This window comes from Myotis lucifugus, unplaced genomic scaffold (genome assembly GCF_000147115.1).
Source record: "Myotis lucifugus unplaced genomic scaffold, Myoluc2.0 scaffold_22, whole genome shotgun sequence".
Lineage (NCBI taxonomy): Eukaryota > Metazoa > Chordata > Mammalia > Chiroptera > Vespertilionidae > Myotis > Myotis lucifugus.
Window position 1 is genome coordinate 434,647 of NW_005871070.1, and position 22,191 is coordinate 456,837.

General features: G+C 39.8%; 1 protein-coding gene across 1 annotated transcript in view; it reads right to left on the reverse strand.

Annotated features, from left to right (window-relative positions):
- Window positions 1-22,191, reverse strand: part of BEND7 (BEN domain containing 7) — an 84,819-nt gene that overhangs the window by 26,116 nt on the left and 36,512 nt on the right. Inside the window, exon 5 of the mRNA XM_023751492.1 lies at window positions 16,927-17,152. Coding sequence (XP_023607260.1) covers window positions 16,927-17,152 — 226 coding nt within the window. The remainder of the gene's footprint in view (window positions 1-16,926; window positions 17,153-22,191) is intronic.

Sequence of the window (22,191 nt, forward strand, 5' to 3'; positions counted from 1 at the left end):
CAAGCACAGAGAGTCCCAAACAAGGCGAACCCGAAAAGACCCACACCAAGACACATCATAATTACCATGGCAAATGTTCAGGACAAAGAGAGAATCTTACAGGCTGCAAGAGAGAGACGGAAAGTTACATACAAGGGATCTCCCATTAGATTATCAAATGATTTCTCAACAGAAACACATCAGGCCAGAAAAGAATGGACGGAAATTTACAAAGTGATGCAAAGCAAAGGACTGAATCCAAGAATCCAAGAATACTCTATCCAGCAAGGCTATCATTCAAAATTGAAGGGGAAATAAGAAGCTTCACAGACAAAAAAAGGCTAAGGGAGTTTATCACCACCAAGCCAGGATTGCAAGAAATGCTAAAGGGACTGGTGTAAAAAGAAGAAATAAAAAGCTCAGAAAGAAAACAGCCACACAAAAAAAGAAATGGCTACAAACAAGTAACTTTCAATAATAACTTTAAACGTAAACGGACTAAATGCTCCAACCAAAAGACATCGAGTGGCTGAATGGATAAAAAAACATGACCCATACATCTGCTGTCTACAAGAGACCCACCTCCTTAGAAGGGACTCACACAGACTGAAAGTGAAGGGATGGAAAAATATCTTTCACGCAAATGGAAAGGAAAAGAAAGCTGGGGTAGCAATACTTATATCGGACAAAATAGACCTCAAAGTGAAGGCCATAACCAGAGATAAGGAAGGCCACTTCATAATACTAAAGGGATCAATACAACAAGAAGATATAACCCTGGTAAACATATATGCACCCAATGCAGGAGCACCCAAATACATAAAAAAACTCCTGGAAGATATCAAAGGAGAGATCGACAACAATACAATCATAGTAGGGGACTTTAATACACCACTGACATCACTGGATAAGTCCTCTACACAAACAATCAGCAAAGAAACAGCAATCCTAAATGACTCACTAGATCAGATGGACTTAATAGACATCTTCAGAACACTTCACCCCAAAGCCGTGGAATATACATTCTACTCAAGTGCTCATGGGACAGACTCAAAAATAGACCACATATTGGGTCACAAGCAAAGTCTCCCCAAATTCAAGAAGATTGAAATCATAAAAAGCATCTTCTCAGACCACGATGGCATAATATTAGAAATAAACTACAATAAAAACAACCCAAAATACTCAAACACTTGGAAGCTGAATAGCATGTTATTAAATATTGATTGGGTTACTAATGAGATCAAAGAAGAAATTAAAAACATCCTGGAAACTAATGACAATGAAAACACAACAATCCAAAACCTATGGGACACAATGAAAGCAGTCCTGAGGGGGAAGTTTATAGCTCTACAGGCCTATCTCAAAAAACAAGAAAAAATGGTAATAAATCATCTAACTCGAAAACTCAAAGAATTAGAAAGAGAGCAACAAGAAAACCCCAGAGTGAGCAGAAGGAAGGAGATAATAAAGATTAGAGCAGAAATAAATGACATAGAGTCCAAAAAAACAATACAGAAAATCAATGAAACCAAGAGCTGGTTCTTTGAAAGGATAAACAAGATTGACAAACCTCTAGCCAGGCTCACCAAGAAGCAAAGAGAGAGGACCCAAATAAACAAAATCAGAAACGATAGAGGCGAAATAACAACAGACCCCACAGAAATACAAATGATTGTTAAAAAATACTATAGACAGATCTACTCCAACAAACTAGACAACCTGAAGGAAATGGACAAATTCCTAGAAAAATACAACATTCCAAAACTCAATCAGGAAGAATCTAAAAATCTCAATAGGCCAATAACTATGGAAGAAATTGAAGCAGTAATCAAAAAGCTTCCAGCAAACAAAAGCCCAGGACCAGACGGCTTCACAGGGGAGTTTTACCAAACATTCAAGGAAGAACTAAAACCTATCCTCCTCAGACTACTACAAAAAATTCAAGAGGAAGGAACACTTCCAAGCTCATTCTATGAAGCCAGCATCACCCTAATACCAAAACCAGGTAAAGACAACACAATGAAAGAGAATTACAGGCCAATATCCCTCATGAACATAGATGCCAAAATCCTCAACAAAATCTTAGCAAATCGGATGCAGCAGTACATCAGAAAGATCATACACCATGACCAAGTAGGATTTATTCCAGGGATGCAAGGATGGTACAATATCCGCAAATCAATAAACGTGATACATCACATAAACAAATTGAAAGAAAAAAACCACATGGTCATATCAATTGATGCAGAAAAAGCATTTGACAAAATCCAACACCCATTTTTGATAAAAACTCTCAGCAAGGTGGGAGTAGAAGGATCATACCTCAACATAATAAAAGCCATATATGACAGGCCCATAGCCAACATCATACTCAATGGACAAAAACTAACACCATTTCCCCTAAGAACAGGAACAAGACAGGGATGCCCACTCTCACCACTCCTGTTCAACATAGTACTGGAAGTATTAGCCATTGCAATTAGGCAAGAAGAAGAAATAAAAGGCATCCAAATTGGAAAAGAGGAAGTAAAACTGTCCTTATTTGCAGACGACATGGTATTATACATACAAAACCCTAGAGACTCCATCAAAAAGCTACTAGACTTAATACATGAATTTGGCAAAGTAGCAGGATACAAAATTAATGCCAAGAAATCTGAGGCATTTCTATACACCAATAGTGAACTTGCAGAAAGAGAGATTAGAAAAACAATCCCATTTACCATCGCACCAAAAAAATTAAGCTACCTAGGAATAAACTTAACTAAAGAGGTAAAAGACCTCTACTCAGAAAACTACAGGACATTGAAAAAAGAGATAGAGGAAGACATAAACAGATGGAAGAACATACCGTGTTCATGGATTGGTAGAATCAACATCATTAAAATGTCCATACTACCCAAAGCAATCTATAAATTCAACGCACTTCCCATTAAAATACCAATGGCATACTTCACAGATCTAGAACAAACTCTCCAAAAATTCATTTGGAATAAAAAAAGACCCCGAATAGCTGCAGCAATCCTGAGAAAGAAGAAAGTAGGTAGGATCTCAATATCAGATATCAAGAGGTATTACAAAGCCACTGTTCTCAAAACTGCCTGGTACTGGCACAAGAACAGGCATATAGATCAATGGAATAGAATAGAGAACCCAGAAATCGGCCCGAACCAATATGCTCAATTAATATTTGACAAAGGAGGAAAGAACATTCAATGGAGCCAAGATAGTCTCTTCAATAAGTGGTGTTGGGAAAATTGGACAGATATATGCAAGAAAATGAAACTAGACCACCAACTTACACCATACACAAAAATAAACTCAAAATGGATGAAGGACTTAAATGTACGACAGGAAACCATAAAAATTCTAGAAGAATCCAAAGGCAACAAAATCTCAGATATATGCCGAAGCAATTTATTCACTGATACAGCTCCTAGGGCACTTGAAACTAAAGAGAAAATGAACAAATGGGACTACATCAAAATAAAAAGCTTCTGCACAGCAAAAGAAACCATCAACAAAACAACGAGAAAACCCACTGTGTGGGAAAACATATTTGCCAGTGTCATATCTGATAAGGGCCTAATCTCCAAAATTTATAGGGAACTCATACAACTTAACAAAAGGAAGATAAACAATCCAATCAAAAAATGGGCAAAGGACCTAAATAGACACCTTTCAAAAGAGGACATTCAGAAAGCCAAGAGACATATGAAAACATGCTCAAAGTCACTAATCATCCGAGAGATGCAAATCAAAACAACAATGAGGTACCATCTCACACCTGTCAGAATGGCTATCATCAACAATCAACAAACGACAAGTGCTGGAGAGGATGTGGAGAAAAAGGAACCCTCCTACACTGCTGGTGGGAATGCAGACTGGTGCAGCCACTATGGAAGGCAGTATGGAGTTTCCTCAAAAAACAAAAAATGGAACTCCCATTTGACCCTGTGATCCCACTTTTAGGAATATATCCCAAGAAACCAGAAACACCAATCAGAAAGGATATATGCACCCCTATGTTCATAGCAGCACAATTCACTATAGCTAAGATCTGGAAACAGCCTAAGTGCCCATCAGTAGATGAATGGATTAGAAAACTGTGGTACATCTACACGATGGAATACTATGCTGCTGTTAAAAAGAAGGAACTCTTACCATTTGCAACAGCATGGATGGAACTGGAGAGCATTATGCTAAGTGAAATAAGCCAGTCAATGAAGGAAAAATACCACATGATCTCACACATTCATGGATAATAGAGACCATTATAAACTTTTGAACAATAATAGATACAGAGGCAGAGCTGCCTCAAACAGATTGTCAAACTGCAGCGGGAAGGCCGGGGAGGTTTGGGGGGCAAGAGGGAGGGGGGTAAGAGATCAACCGAAGGACTTGTATGCATGCATATAAGCATAACCAATGGACATAAGACACTGGGGGGTAGGGGAGGCCAGGGGATTGTCAAGGGCGGGGAAAAAAAAGGACACATATGTAATACCCTTTGTAATACTTTAAGCAATAAAAAAATTTAAAAAAAATAAAAAATAAAAAAATAAAAAAGAATTTAAAAGTAAAAAAAAAAGAGAGAGCTGGGGTGAGAAAGGTGAAGACATGAGGCCATCATCCTTCAGGTCTCACCTGAAATGTGACCTTTGGAGTCAAGGTCTCCCTGAGTTTGTTAACCAGTGGTTTTTAAATAATAACATCTACTGATCATCTTGACCATAAACTCAGATGTGTGGTTTGTGAAAGAAGAAACCTGAGAAACTTTTCCTCTGCTGTGTCTTCACTTGAAAGGATGGAAGAAAGAATTTCTTTGGTAAACAGCCACAGGTCTTGAAATACACGGAGCCCTAAAGTTCATTTCAGGTTTGATTTAACACTAGGATTTAACAGAGTTCATCAATGAATGCACCTAAACTGAAATCTTTAAATTAAAAGGGAAGGAAATACAGCAATACACACAAGAGTGTACTTATTGATGAAATTAGAATACCCTACTGAATTATGTATGCAGGAAGGCTGCAGGGCAGTCAGCTGGTCAAGTTGAGTAAAAGCTGACCATGATGGCCATCGAGTACAAGTGCCGATCCTTGTACGGGGCTGTCACTTCCAGTTGGTTGTGGTAATGAAAAAGGCCCTAAAGATCCATAAAATTGATTCCTAGTCATATTTATTTCATTCTATCGGTTTACTTTTGAGAATCTGGACAAAAATTATTGAACCACAGAATTTCTGAACTAGAAGAGACTTTAAAATTTAGCCAAGCCACCCTGTGATTTTCTTTTCTTTTCTTTCTTTTTATTTTTTCAAGAGAAGGTAATGTTTCAAGATCTTAAATGGCAGAGTCAGGAGTAAGTCCATATCCTACAATGCTCCTTTCACTGTCCCCAAACTGGTGGGACTTTGAGGTTTGAATGATCTTGTTTAATCACAGAGATTCTCAAGTATTTGAGGCCAGAGTCGTCTGGAGGGAAAGAACAACATCCCTGTCTTCCTTTGTTCGGTTTCTAGTACAATGGCACCTCTGTCTAAAACAAAGTGCCTTCAGTGGTTTCTCAAATTAAATAAAGTTAATTTTAATTTGCTTCGATTTACGAAAGCCCACAGCAGAGCTGATTTATAGGACAGCTATTAGGAGCATGATGGGCACTTTCTTTTGGCCAGATGAGTCACAACATATGGTTGTCTAAATGTTTGGTATATTTCACGGGGATAAATTATATCCGCTAAATATTAAGATCTGGGCAACAACAAGCTCTGATGTAATGGTGCCTTACTCTTTACTCCTTTTTTTTTGGCAAAGAGACATGCTTCAGAGATTGATAGAAATCCTACTTGGAAGGCATCTTGGACATAGTACAACTCATTTATTTTACAGACCAGTAACTGAGGCTCAAGTGAAATAAAACTGAAAAGATTGGGAATCATCAAATCAAATAGTTATTAGGGAAGTGCCATAAAACCACACGCACACCAACGCTCCTCTTTGCAAAGCACTGCTTTACAGAATACATCTGTTTCTATCTGTTCTTTATATAAATGGATGAGAAAGTACTGCGCTTTTCTCTCAGCTTTTAAAGCTAGAGTTTCTTGGTATATGAACTTTCCAAGTCATTCCGTGAGGTACTGAGTTCATCCACTAGCCAGAAGTCTGCAAGTAATAGCCACAGTACCAGAGTAAGCTATGACACAGTCAGGAAGTTCAGGTATCATCCTGTCCCTCACAACCACCCCAATTCAGAGATGGCCACGGTTGGAAGAATAGAATGATGAGTCAGGAGAGCAGAGGTGGTGATGGGGGTCTTGCCTATGAGAATCAGGTCATCCGGTCAATACACTCATCCCATCCCTGCCACCATCAGGGTGAAGATGCTAAGCGTTGGGAACAGGCTGACGCCGCACAAGGATTTTGTTTTCTGTTCTTTCTTAATGGTGGCAACTCCCTTCTAATTGATATAAAACTCTAGGAAAATTTTGGGCTCACATTTTGAATCTGATTATAAAAAAAGTTCTCAAACCTTTCTTTGATACTCTCTGAGGTACAAAGTTGCTATGACGATGTTTAAAAAACACAAGGATGGATAAGAACACCAATGTATCAAGTCTTGAGATGGTAAAAACAGGAAATGGCACATTAAACCTGCTTATGATTTTATTATTGGGTTTAAATAAAAATCCCACAAGGCAATTATTATACTTAACCTTCTGAAGATGATTACTTTCTGAACAAATGCATGATAAACTTCCATATTGAGCAGGTTCCTCTTTGATAATTAACAATATCAATGCTTTTAGAGTCCCCACTGAATACAAATTGGGTTTATATGTGGGTCCCCTTGATAGTGTTAATTGTCGAGATCTGTACCACCCTGAAATGCTGTGCATCACTTGATTTCTGTTGCTGTGGTCTCTTCAAATCTTCAAACTTCTCTTCTGCCTGCTTGATTTCAGCTGCCTTCTTCCAGCTTGTCATGGAGAAGTTGTGTGGCTATCTTGGTATTTGTGTCCTGCATATATCAGTGGAGTGGAGTGGACTTTTGATTTTTAAGAAACCACCTTTTTCAGTGAAGGTAAATTGACTGCTTGATTCCCTCCATCTCTCCTTCCTGTATTTATTTAAAATGTTTTTTACTGATTTCAGAGAGAGGAAAGGAGAGGGGGAGAGAGAGAGAGAGAGAGAAACATTAATGAGAGAGAATCATTGATTGGCTGCCTCCTGCACACCCCCTACTGGGGATTGAGCCCGAAACCCTGGCATGTGCCATGACTGGGAATTGAACTATGACCTCCTGGCTCATAGGTTGATGCTCAATCACTGAGCTACACTGTCTGGGCATCCCTCTTGTATTTCTTAATCATTAGTTCTGTGAGTGGCACTGTTTTATGTGCCAAGGAATAAGCAAATCAAATATAGAACATGGACTCTGCCCCATAGAAGCTTACAGTCTTGGAAAGACAAGATGTCCAAACACAACTAGGATGACCATGTATCTTGATTTATTCAGTTCAGTTGGAAATGCCTATTTTCCTAGTGAAATGATTAACAGCATCATTTTCACTCTCAAAAGTGTCCCGGTTTGGTAAACAAATTATATAGTCATCCTCCATATAAGCCACCAATAGCAAAGCAATTTAATCAAGACTTATTTGCTTGGCTATGTACAAGTAACATACTACGTATAGAAATTTGGAGAAAGGGGAAATCAATGCAGTCTAGGGTACCTGGGGAAAGTCTCATGGTAGAGGTAATGAGACTTAGGCTGGACCATAAAGAATGAGTTGGATTTGGCTACAAAGAGAGGTGAGCATTGTAGCCCTGGGAATACAGCATAACTTCAAGTCTCAAATGAGTATGTGATGCTTGAGGAGTAGTGTCAACGCTGGGCTGGTTCACCTGGTAGTTCCAAGAAGAGAGCAATCAAGTTGTGTGAAGTCTGGAAAAGGCCCAAGTTTGGGCTTGATTTAGTGGGCAAAGAGGAGTTCAGTAGGAAAAGGTCACAAAGTTTTGTTTTACAAATGGTACTTGGCTCTTAGTTTACAGTATGGTTTGGAAGGGGAAAATGAAGGACAGGGAGGATATTTAGAGTGTTTTATGGTGATGGATGTTGGTTAGACATACTGTGGTGATCATTTTGCAATATACACAAATACCAAGTCACGTTATACACCTGAAACTAATGTAATGTTATAAGTCAATTACATCTCAAAAAAGAAAAACTGTTTTGCAGAAATTCAGGGACAAGGTGATGCACAGCTGGACCAGGGAGGTGTGAGAGAAGCTGAAGAGTAATGAATGAGCAAGGAAGGACACAGAGAATTGACAGGGCAGAGTTATTAAGCGGGATTAGCAGTAAAGGAAAAAAAGGCATCGATGCTGCTTCTGAGCTTTCAAATTTACGAAGTAGGAGAATGTTGATGTCTTTGTCAAAAAGAATGTGGTTGCAAGGGGGCGTTAGTGTCAGAAGCCCCATCCACCTTTCAGGTGATGCATTGTGTGTGTGGGTAAGAAGGACCACACCAGTTCCTTGGAAAGAGGCCAGGACAGGCCCCAAGCCCTGTGATTAAGTTGGAATGTCCTGCATGTCTTAGTCTTCACTGTCAACCATCTCATTTACTCCTCACTTCTGTCTACATTTCTAATTGGGATTTGTCCCCACTTAGTTGTACCTAACAAGCTGATTTAAAATAGTGCACGTGGTGATAAAGAGGTGTGGGGAAGGATCTACTTAAACTAACCAATACTGAATTTACTTGTGCCCAAGGGCAGGGCTGATAAGGGGATGCTAACTAAGGTTCTGAGTAAAACCAGGAGTTGGCCTTGGAGAGGTGTCAAAATCTAACCAAGAGCCAGATGCAAGAAAGAACCTGGAAATGCAGCCAATGTAACAGAAGACATGACTGTAAGGCAGTCAGTGGGAAAACCTGACTGAACTCTTACAGGTGTTCTTAAGCTGACAGATGCAGCCGCGCTTGCTCTTATTCAAAGATGTCTTTAAGGCAGCCAAAATCGATGCAACTGTCAGTTCAATATTAAATGGAGGGCTATGGATTTTTAAGGGGTTTCCTTAAGAGCAGCTGACATATATCCTTATTTTTTTTTGTGTGTGAGTTCATCATTAGCCCATAGTACTACAGTGACTACAAACATCCCCTGATCATTTGCATATGCACCTTTAGGGCAAAAATATAAGCAAAGTTCAGTTCTTGAGTTGCTCAGATTTTTTATGCATACCTTGTATGAGATAGCCAATGGAATGGAAACATTTGCCAGATTAATGGTACCAACTATAGGTCCAGGAGAAAAGCTATGAAGAATGTTATCTGGCCAACTCTAGACATACTACACAATTCTGCTTCCCTGCAATGAAAAAGAAAATAAGAGACATGTGGCATTACCTTAAGATGCTGGTGAGCATCTCAGATCAGCCAAACAATTCAGGGATTTAAAGAAAAAGGAGATGGGCTGTGCAGAAAACACTGCTTTCTATGTTCATGGCCATGGCTAGCCCATATGGTGCCATTCAGAAAGGGGTCCCTTCCATAGGACATTTTGCTGGCATATGCCAGAAAATTTTCGTAATAAGTTTGCAAACCAACAATGTCATTAATGAGAAGGGTGCCGTAATGTGCAATGCAGTCATGCTGGCCCTGTCCTCTAAGCTACAGAAATGGGGCTCTCTCTCTCTCTCTCTCTCTGTTAATCCCCCTCCGCCCCTCAGGATATCTTTTCAATGATTTTTAGAGAGAGTGAAAGGGAGGAAGGGAAGTGAGAAGGGAGGGAGAGAGAAAGAGAGAGCAGCATTGATGTGAGAGACACACATCAACTGGTTGCCTCCCTCACATGCCCCAACTGGGGCTGGGGATCAAACCTGCAAATGTGCCCTTGACCAGGAATTGAACCTGAGACTCTTCGGTGAGCAGGCCAACGCTCTAACCACTGAACCAAACCCACTAGGGCAGAAACATCTCTCTTTTGACAGAAAGCTGTTTTTGTCAACTCTGACAGTGGTGTTAAAACCCAGGTTTTGTAAGAATTCAGTAAATAGTAATTAAGTTGAATCCTTGTAAGTTAATCCACAACTGGATCCCATCCATTATATAAAAGGCTAAAGAAAGATCAAGAAAAGCCATATCCTTCTTCTTAACAAGTTTCTCCACAATCTATTTGCTCCTTACGTACCAAGAAGATGGATCTATAACTTTGAGGAAGATAAGATTCCATTTCTGGGTTTAGGGAAAGCCAGTGACAAAGCAGGGACAATCTTTTGACTTGCTGTGGCCCTAATCCCAAGGGTCTGATTCATTAGGTCTGGGATGGGGCCTAGGAAACTTTCAGAAGCAACTTGAAGAAGCACAGCTCTGGTTGAAAATCCCTGGGTATAAACTGTATTTGCTGGTATTTATATTCACGAATTTAAACATCTGAAGGTAAACAGTTGCTGAGGACTCAAGCTCTATCACTAAGAACAGACTTTAAACAGTTCTGGGGCAAAAGGCTTTCACCCAATGCTTTATTTAATTTAAGCTTCATTAAACTTATTCTGTGGTTAAGCCTTTTCCATTTTCTTTGCATTTGATACACTGCTCCTCCTTTACGGTCTAGTTTAGGCGTCACTCATTCCTGAGGTCTTCTCCTGAGGAATTTACATCCTCTATGCTTTCCTCTCCTTCCACACTGGGCACCTGGCATGTTATTTTCCTACCTGGGAGTATGCTTCTGTGTTATGGCTCACTGATGACTGTCTAGAGAATACACATTCCTTAAGGTCAGGGGCCACGTCCTATTTGCCTTTATGCCACTAGTTCCTCACTCACAGTGAGTGGACATTAGTGTTGTGACAGAAATTTCATGCCTGCAGAGGATTTTTAAGTTTGCAAGGTCAATGAAAGTACTGCAAACACTTTGGTGTTTTTATGACACATCCAGTATTGGAAAAGCAGCAAAGACCAGGTCTTCTGTATCACACTGTTTGGTGAAGAAACTTGGTTTCAAATGTGCAATCAGAGAGACTGGCGGAGAACTGGCCTATAGTCGAGACTACATTTTTTTCAAGGCTGCAATGATAAGGCCATAAGGAAAACAACACAGCATTTGTTTGGTGATTCGTCCGTTCAGGTTGTGCTGACGTCTGGAACGCCTTCCTTCCAGCATGGTGAAGCAGGCAGTCCCAGTCAAGGCCTGGAGAGGCACTGCGGACAAGTCTGAAGCCAGGACCCTTTGTGACATGACAGAAAAAATCATTTTAAGCCCCAGAGGTTCAAAGGATGAGGGCCGCTGACACACGCTATTTTTCCATTTGCTCCAGGAGAGAAGTAGGGCAGCCTTCAGAAAATGGGGTGCCCTTAAGGAACAGCGTAAGGAAGAGTTTCACAGGAAGGCTATCGCATGCTGCCCGAATGGGCTGTTAGGATCAGGAGCTGGGGTGGCACTGCTTCTCCAGGGTGGTCTGGACACCCGTGTCAGTCACCTGCAGCTACTTGTTCAAAAGTCAGATTTCTGGGGCTACCCTGCACCTATGAAATCACTCTCTGAGGGTGCAACCTAAAAATCTGAATTTTGAACCAATACCTCAGGTAATGCTGATGCACACTAAATATGAAAGCTGCTGTGAAGGGACTGGACATATGCTCTTCATATAGAATGGCCAAGAGTCAACATCACCTCTCTGTCACTGGACCACATGAAAAGTGGGAAGATAAAAACAACAACAACCATTGGGCAGGAGTTATAAACAGAGCTGAGAGACAAGTTATGTGCCTGATGTCATTGTACTAGTACATTGTTATATATCATTTTGTTGTTATATACTAGGCAGCTCTATCCTGTTTGAAGCTGATCTGATATATAAGAATATGAGCAGATGAGTTGACAATGATTATTCATCTTCCAAAAGGATTTTTGAATTAAAGCATTCATCAATGGGTTCCAACTGCCAAACAATTAAACTAGAATTTAATTTACATCCTTTGAAAGACTACTTAGCTGTAGTATGACTTCCAAGCTCTTTCTTTGTGGTTCTGTGTCGAGGAGAGTCTCAGAAGTGTCTCCTTCCTGAGGGAAGGGGTCACACTTCTGGTTTCCTCCCTGCATGATGGGACCGATTCTCACCGTCTTCAAGAAAGACCTGCCCTTGAAGCTAGTGAATAAGTGAAGGCATGGTTGTACATTACCCTCAAATTCACTTTGAGTATGCTCTGCATACACAACAATTGACTGGTTGTTTTAAATAAGTAATATGACAGTCTTCTAGTGAAATTTCTAAAGAATCCAAAATGCTAAATTTTAAGATAGAAATTTAAAATTAGGATGCCTTTCTTTCTTTTCAAATACTCCTAAAAGGAATGAAACATGCTAGACAGTGGCTTTAGGGTCAGAGAAACCTGGGCTTAAATTCTGGCTCTACCACTTACCAGCTGTTTAAGTTAATGAAAGGAAGTTTAATTTCTCAGAGTCTTAGTTTCCTCTCCTGTAAGTGAGAATAAAATCAACATTGTAAAGATATTCAAATGCAAGCTGATATTTCCGCCTCGTTCTTACTGATAGTTCTGAGAAAACCCAGAAGTTACTATCAAGAAATAACAAGTCAGATGTAAATTATACCCCAACCAAATTAATTTAGGTCTATGTGAGATAAGATAGAAAACAGCTATTCACTTTTCTCGATTAAATCCCAGGAAATGAACAATGATAGGCAGTAAAAATAAAAAAGAAAGGTATTCTAAAATGACAAATATGGGCCCTGTAAGTCTTGAGAGAGGCTGAAATGAAATGAGAGGTTTTGGTGGTCAGTTCAGCAGAGCCAATGAAGTAAAATGTAGTCAGTGCGTTCTAATCTTATATAATAAAACCCTAATATGCAAATCGACCAAACAGTTGCTATGACGCGCACTGACCATCAGGGGGAAGATGCTCAACACAGGAGCTGCCCCGAGGCCGAAGGCCCCAGGCCAGCTAAGGTGGGTGCCAGTGGGCCCCCCCACCCCTGATCGCCCCACTGGTCGCCCCACAGAGGGAGGCAACTGATGGTGGCAGGGGTCGGTGGGTGGGGATCGGGGGCGGGGCCAGCCAGTGAGTGGGCTGGCACCACCCCAGATCCCCCCACCGGTCGCCCCACAGATCGGCCCTGATCGCCAGTCAGGCCTAGGGACCCTACCCATGCACAAATGTTGTGCATCGGGCCTCTAGTCTTGTCAGAAGCACAGTCAGTTTTGGAGTACACCATCCAAGGAGTGCTCCCTCCCAGAGCTGCTCTGAGGCTGGTGTGTGCCTTGGCAGACCATCACGCTGACCGCTCCCCAGGAGAACAGCCGTGTGTATAGCAGGTGTGTGTTGCCTAGAGTAAAATGAAGAGTTGACCAGTTCTTTAACTTGACAAGCATATGTAATTTCCTTTGAATGTAAGAGGATTTAAGAATCTAATGTAGTTTGATACTAATAAAACTTTCTCAGCTAATGTCTATGAAGCTGAACTAAAAATCATAACTCACGTTCTAAAAATGGCTTTGCGGTAACTATTTTCTGCAGAGCATTCAGAGATCCAATGATTCCATCACTATTTAGGTGGCTCTAACTCATGGTCTCCTGGTAAATGATATCAAGAATCAGATGGTCTTCAGCAGGTGCAGCATAAAGTGAGAAGAGCATAACTGGGCACTAACCCTCCACTTAATAAGAGCATATGTTGCTTCTTCCCAGTTGAGCTCAAAGTGTTCAGGTGAACTGCTCATTAAGGATCCTTGGGTCATACCTATAAATGAATTTTTAATGAATTACCAATATCTATTAGCCACCATAAAACAGAGGAGACTATGTGAAAATATGTGATCTCTACAAAGAGGATTCTATTTTATTTTCAAGATACTGTCATGGGGATTTTAATTATCACTACAGAGAGCTCTGTATTTATTACACAATAAATTCTTTTATTTTTCAGTCCATTTCTGTTCCTATTTATAAGCATTTTAGAGGTTTCCATCCACTTCTTTTCCCATTGCTATCTTAGCCAACCTAATCACTTTGAAACAAAACCCAGACTCCACTGTTATTTTTACTTCTCAGATTTTATAAAATCTACCAGTCTTCGTATATTCCTAGGTTGTAGAACATTTCACATTAATACAGTATTGGTGCATTATCTCAAAAGACAGAGAAAGGAAGACTGAATAATATTTGCAAAATCTTTTCAAAGTCTGTGGTAGACAGCAGTAGTAACACAAGTAGCCTTGTCACTGTTATGCATAAAGAAATGATTTTTCACTTTCCCAGTTTGCTCAGGTTCAAAAGACCTGGGTTAGGGAAATAAATTTTTCCTTTTCTCTCTACTAATAGCAAGAAAAACTGAATATAATTATTCTAAAAGACCTTCAATTAATAGCTACTTCCAAAAATCACTTTATATTACAATATGTAGGTTAATAAACTTTTAAAGTATAATATGCAAAGGAAAAAAGTATTAGGGAATTAAGAGAAATGTATTAAAATATATATTTAATTTTGGTTTCTATTTTTTTTTCTTTCATGACAATTTATTAACTGGTAGAAATTTATAACAATGTTTTAATGTTGATCATTACAAATGAGTTGTGAGAAGACATAAAGATACATGTTGAGTGCTAGACCCAATAGGTCAATAAATTTAGGCTAAAGTCAAGATGAAAAATAAAATCCTTTCTATCCACTCACCCAATGTGTATTTTCAGAAACCCTACTCTGTACAAAGCTCAGTAAAGTGCTACAAGTAATAAAAAATATTTAAGACAAAGCTTGTCCTCAAGATACTTACAGGAAATGATCAGAATCAATCAGGTGAGAATGCTGACCAGTAAGTACAAAGAGAATGTTCTTATAAGAAAGATAAACTACAGTGCATTCATACTTTAAATAAAGATTGTAGGAAAGTACACAGTAACCTCTGCAGGGTGAAATTATGGAGGCCTTTCAGCTTTCCATACCTTTTTTATGGTTTGGAATTTTTACAAGCATGTATTATTTTTGTAATCAGGAAAAAACAAAAGAAAAATGTTTCTGAATAAACACTGCAAGGAAACAAGTGAATATACAATATTTGTTGACTTAGGTTGTTGGTAGTTTATGGGTAGATTTCTACCTATTTCATAGTTATTTTGTTGTTCTAAAAGAATTTTAATGCAGATTTAATTCAGTAATATAAGAAGTGTATAGAAACTTTAAGTTCTTTGATTTGAATAACTTTTATTATGCAAAAGGAGCAGAAACCTCATTGCCATATTTATTTCTAGCTAAAGAGTAGGGCTGTGAAGAAAATTAAGGCATCTTCTCTATTTCTGTTTATAATACATATTTTAAACTACTGTGTGATGTCCAGTTAGCTTGAAAACAGTAGTATAAACCCATTCTAGTCTACTTGTAATGATAAATTTCATCACCATCTATTATTAGGGTAACTCTTCTATTGTTAAATTGGAACATGGTCATTTATGTTTCCCCAATTTCCAAACACTTTCATAATCTTAATATACTGTCCCCCCAAAAAAGAAAATTAACACAAATCCTGGCTCCGTTTCAGTGTGTTTCAAAGCTTCAGCAATGAAAAGCAGCACCAGCCTTGACCTTCCCGTCTCCCGCAGCCACATTAAATCTTCACCTCCTCAAGTCCTGGTCACCACTGACCATTCCCAAAGCCTGCAATCTTTTTAGTGTCACTTCAGGCCGAATCCCTCTTTTCAGAAATGACACCGATTGTGATATCTCTGTGGTTTTTCTTACTTAGTACAACTCAACTATCACTTTTAAGTGAAAAAAATTCTGTTGGAGAATGAAAAATTTTCTGTTAATGAAAGCTTTTGTCCTTCTGGCCATGAACAAAAGGTGTCTGGAACTTGCTGACTCCATTTAAAAATCATATTACTTTGTGAAGTTCATTGTAGGTTTCCAAGTATCCTTAAGTACTATTAAATTAATTTGCTCATTTTGCAGAATAACGGGTCCAGGGGTGGGGAGGAAAGGGCCTCTGCATCCAGTCCCAGTCCACAAGCCAAAAATGTAGGAACTGATACAGTTCCTACAGGAACTGTAAGTAAGTTCTTACAGTGATTCTAGTAATCATTAAGGCCTGATGCACAATTTCATTTTCATTGTAGTTGTGTTTATAGTTGAGAATTCATTTACATTCCTTTAAAAAATAACACTTATGTACTTCTATTACCTAAAATAACATTTATCAGAGCCCTAAGCAAGAACATTTTAAAATTAAGAAATAGGTCTAGGATATGGATCTGGATATAAATGAGTATCGACTCATACAGGCACCTGCATGGCTATTGTAATGCGGTGGAATTCAGACACATGTTCACAGGGGCTGACGGGAAGACACCCATGGTCTTCTTTGCATGTACCTGGCATGGCTCCATGTCACAAAGCCAGGAGAGCAGAGGAGACCAGGAGTATGTAGAGATGCACAGGGTTTGGTTTCACAGTGGGTTCATTTACATTTAAAATGTCTTTGGAAGCAATGACCTTCTAAAAGCAACTTCTGACCTTTGGAGACAACTGTTTTACTTTATTTTCAAAAAAACATCATAGCTTTATTCTTATTTACAATTAAAAACTTAAGCTGAAATTTGATGAAGTTCTTAGTTAGAAATTACTGAGAGGAAAAATATCTTCATTTTAAAAATCGATTAAGAATCAACTTCTTTTTAGTTCTGCAGCAGATTACACTAGTTCTTAAATTGTTATTTTAACAGATGAACATCACTAGAACATTACCAAATTCTAGTGGTATTTAGAGTGGTGAGTTACAGAGCTCACACTCAAAAACCATGCCAGTGGGTAAATTGCCAACGGCCTATTAAATGAGCCTCCACTTAAGTCTACTATAATTTCAGCTGCATCTTTATGGAATGAAACAAAGCTCAACAAAGAACCCATAAAATGAAATGATGCAGACCAACCTTTTATTGCACCCACAATATTTTGGTCTAGTCCTTTCCGGTTGTCATTGAGTCCTCTTTTCCTCTTCCCATTGGGTAAGGAGTTAGCCAAAGTCTTGTCATCAAAAAACGCACACACCAGTTTTCTAAACAGAAGGCTTCCTGAGCGAGTGTAGTTTGACAATATAGAGTCCAGCTGAGATTTAGGCATAAACACATCAAAGCCTTCAGCAAGTTGCACTTCTGGCTACCAAAAGAACATAAATATTTTATTAAAAGCAAGATTTGAAGCATTTGACTTTGGGCATATGTGCAACAAAAAAACATTACTAGCCATTACAATATCCACAGCCTATGAACCACACAGTCTCATCTCAGCTTTGTGTTTATTTGCAATTTACAAAACCAATTCCTAGTTATAATTCACAAAACAAGATGCTTTAATTTCAATGTTAAGTCTTGTCAAAAGCAATGGAAGGAGTACACTGAAAAAGCATTCTTGTCTTTAGATTTAGCCAAGGGAAAGCTGGGTAATCACAAATCATATAATTCTAGAACTACAGGGGACTTGAGACTTCCGGGTGAAACAACCTCATTTTTTAAATGAAGGAACTCAGGCCCAAATGACTTAAAAATAATTTAAATATACTCAGTGCCTTACAGTTGACAGATCACTTTCTCCTCCATGAAACAATTTAATTTCATTTGCTTAAGGACACAAATAAGAGACTCTCCCACATGTCCCATCCTCTTTGTACTAGGCCAGTAGTTTTTAGCTACAGAACAGTGTTATTTCTCTCCAATGAAAACTCATGTAAACAAATATATGAAATAAATGTAAATGATAGACAGGTGCCCCAGGCAGTTTAAATCTACCCGACCCCTAGTTTTGGAAGGAACGTGAAGCTATACCCAGAGCACCAATGGAAAATGAATGCATCAGTCACATTGCTTCCCTGTCAGGGATTTCGTGACTGGGGCACTGGACTGGAAGATCTGTAAGGTGCCTTTCAACGTAGACTCTACTGAATATGCTCAGACACTAATAACACATTCTCTGCCACCACGACATGAATGTTCACAACTTGCCTTTCATCTTTCCACACCCGGTTCACATCATTTCCTTTTCAAAACCTTTCCTAACTCCTTCCTGCCCAAGGAGGTGGCTGTGTGTTCTTTGTCACCGCTAATGATCTGACATGCTTATATAATTGTATTTATTACTGTATTAAAATTATTTACTAGACTGTGGTCCTTCTGGTGCCTGGAACTCCGACTTTGTATCTGTAGGGCTTGGCACATAGTAAGCACTCAATAAATTCTTGTCTAATAGATAAAAACTCAGTCATAATCTGTTGGTCATAACATGACTTTAAAATAGTAACTTTAATATGAAGAAATGCAACTGGTAAGCTTTCATTTAAAAAAAGGTCAGAAGGAAATCACACTTAAGATGTATTAGAAAAGCTTATTCTCAGTTATCATATTTATTACTTTGCAAACCTGGCACTACTATAGATTTTTCTAAATCATACTAGAAACACGAGGATTTGGGATTAGTTTTTCTCCTGGAGAGAAAAATAGGAATTATTATTTTTGTTTGTCCTATTGCTTTTCAAAAGGCCTAGCACATGATGGTCAGAGTACAGAGGGAGCAGAGAAGGGCTTACATTATTCAGATGGCGCGGGAAGGAGTTTGGGCCCTGCCCCTCCCGAATGGAGTTCCCGACTGGGTCGTCCAGAAAGACATCTCATTTCTCAGCTTCACTCTGCCATTCAACGATTGGTCTCTGAATGCTTGGGAAACATCACTATGAAAACAGTGCTGTCAGACTGTTTCCCGACTTTTGCATCTTGCTTCTGGTAAAGGTCGGCAGAGGAGGCAGATGGGAGCTGGGGCTGGACCCGACCCCTAGAGCAGAAGCTGGCACACCCCAGGCACCCGGAGCATATTTGTCAAATGATTCAATGTAGAGATATTAGGGTAGAGAGAATTTTATCACCATAATCTCAGAAGAAGTTTTGTTCATAAGCAGAATTTTATTTTGCACATTCTATGGCTGCATTTAGACCTTAAATTCTAAATGAACTGATTGCAGATTTTTGCTAAGTGCTTCTGTATCATTTGAAAGCCATGAAAAAAAGAAAACAAAAGAATCCCTGTCTACTTTGTAGAAATAACTACTCCCAACTATTTGAGGGTCTAGGGAGAAACAGACGCTCTTAAATTTGCGAGAGGGAATGGAAAGATGCCGACTTGTCTCATCCCCATAACTCTGAAACCATCACAGGCTTGAACACTCAGCCACCTGACCTCTGGGACTCCCAGAACCTCCTCCGTGACTCATCTTGTAGGACCTGGTTTCCTAGCCGCCAGGCAGAACTACCCCTCCCTTCTTCGCGCATTTACACTGTTTCCCATGAGCTCCGTTTATGGCCCTTCCCACACTGCATTCATCTCATTGGGAGTTTGTGTTTCTCATCAGACTGTGCACTCTTTCGTATTCAGAGTGCCAACCCCCCAGTTAGTGCCTGATAGATATTTGTCAGAACACACAAAAAGCTATGTAGAAATTCATTCAATGTGACTGGTATTTAGCAATTTTTTATCCCTGTATAAATGAAGAAGTGGGTTTGAAAGTTTGAGTCATGGTCCAGTATTCCAGTCTTTTCCTAAAAGTACCTGCGCTAACTCAGAGCAGAGAACCCAGAGAACACAGACCTGCCTGAATCAGTATCTATTTATTGAGCACCCTCTGTGTGTAAGGAGTTTAAGGTCGGACTCAGCAGATGAGACACACACACAAATACCTACCATGCAAAGTAGAAAGTGGTAAGCGCTACGTACGAGAGAGGTACAGAGCATTAGGCAGCATTTGACTGGTGAGGAGTGAAGGGGTACAGGAGGGACAGGATAGCATTTCATCAGGCCCTGGATATAGGATTTAGGAGGCAGAGATGCGGTTGCTGATTCTGCCATCTGCTGTGAGTCCTAACTCTAAATATCTGGAAGTTTCTATGGAGCCAAGAGACTCCCTGTGAGATCATAATAGTATTTTGATTTCTGAGACACTATCCCAAAACAGAAGTTGTCAAAGCTTCCTGTTCCACTTTCTATTGCCAGAAAAATGTTTTTTTTTTTCCCAGCATTCTTTCCAGATCAAGGAACACGAACTCGCCCAGTTATGCACCGTGTGTAAGGGAGTCAGTTTTATTAGTTGGGGCAGCAGCCAGAGCAGAGGTGACAAATCTCTGCCCCCTTCTTGATCTTCAGGTCCTTTCTCTTATGCAGATTTCTTAGCTGGTGGTGAATGAGCACTAACATTATATCTACAATGCAACACAATGCAAACCAATTTCTTAAAAATAGCTTCACTTTCTGAGATAACGAAGAAAAGATCATCTCAAATTTTCACATGAAACCTTTTTTATTTTCTCCATTTTATAAATATAACCACACAGTGGATTACTACCATCTAATGACCCACATCTTTGTATATATATTTAAAAACAGGCTAAACTCTTTAATTGTATCTTTGAATCTCTTTTTTGTTTACTGTCTCTAGTTTAAATGAGATCTCTCTGCTTACTAATCATGGCTATGACAGAAACCAGCATTCCAAATGAATATCCTTTTAAAAACTAGACTTCTTTGGACAGAATCACTATTTGATACTCCCATGAAGACAGATAGTTAGCATACCAATTTTCAGACTCTACTGATTACTGAAGTAATATGTTTCAATAAATTCTATTGAATACTTAAGATCTTTGAATGGTGACATCCAAAGTGTGGGGCATCATTTATGACACTTATAGTCATTATTTTAAGAGCTAAGAGTCTGAATTCCCACTCTAAATTTGGATTTTCATGCATCCCATGTACCTCAGCCACTCAGCACAACAATGTATCACATGTTGAATTTTCCTTATCTAGTGGCATTACATCTTACACTGAGTGAAGTTCTGGAGGCAAAAACTGCATGTAGTCATAAGGACTCTTGAAAATGTTCCTGGACCCAGGTTTGTGAACATTAGCTATCTTGTTTCTCTTTCCATTTCAGTTGTGGTCTCCCTCTGCTTAGAAGTAAGCCAGTGATGGCGAACCTTTTGAGCTCGGCGTGTCAGCATTTTGAAAAACCCTAACTTAACTCTGGTGACATGTCACATATAGAAATTTTTTGATATTTGCAACCATAGTAAAACAAAGATTTATATTTTTGATATTTATTTTATATATTTAAATGCCATTTAAAAAGAAAAATCAACCAAAAAAATGAGAGTTTGCGTGTCAGAGGTGACATAGGTTCGCCATCACTGAAGTAAGCTGACCCTTGAATATCATGGGTTTGAAACTGTGCGGGCCAAATTACACATGGATTTTTTCATAAATCCATGTACTGTTTTTGATCTATAGTGGGAGTCCTAGGATGTGAAGAGCTTACCGCATGTATTGTTCTCTGCCATTTTACATAGGGGACTTGAGCACCTGTGGGTTTTGGTATCCACAGGGGGTCCTGGAACCAGTCCCCCTCAGGTACTGAGAAACAACTGTGTAGTTACATTCTGGGAAAGTCAAGACTCACATGTGAATTTTTACTTGTGTGGGGGGTGGGCAACTGTAGTTTGGGTCCAACCCTACTGGGATAAGAGAGCCTCTAGGCAGGTAAATAAAAATTTTTCCCTTTAAGTCCCTATGAGAATATCATGTGACTTCCCTGTATAATCTAAAGAAAAATATGTAAAACAATTGGAAGGAATTGATACAATTTAATCACAGAGAGAACATTTCTGATACAGGCTTTTTATATAAGGTACTAGAGGCCTGGTGCATGAAATTTGTGCGGGGGGGGGGGGGGCTCCCCCTCAGCCCAGCCTGCACCCTCTCCAATCCAGGACATCCCTCTCACAATCCTGGACCGCTGGCTCCTAATCGCTCACCTGCCTGCCTGCCTGGTCGCCCCTAACTGTTTCTGTGTGCTGGCCTGATCACCCCTAACTGACCCCCCTGCCAGCCTGGCTGCCCCTAACTTCCCCCCGCTGCCAGCCAGGTTGCCACCAACTGCCCCCTCCCTGCTAGCCTGGTCGCTCCTAACTGCCCACCCCCCACTGGCCTGGTCACCCTTCACTGCCCCCCCCCGCCACCTAATTGTCCCCAACTACAACCTGCCCCCCCGCCAGCCTGGTCACCCCTACTGCCCCCCCGCCCCCCGCCGACCTGGTTGCCCCCAACTGCCCCCCTCTGCCGGCCATGAGTTGCCCTTAACTGGACCCCCCGCCAGCCTG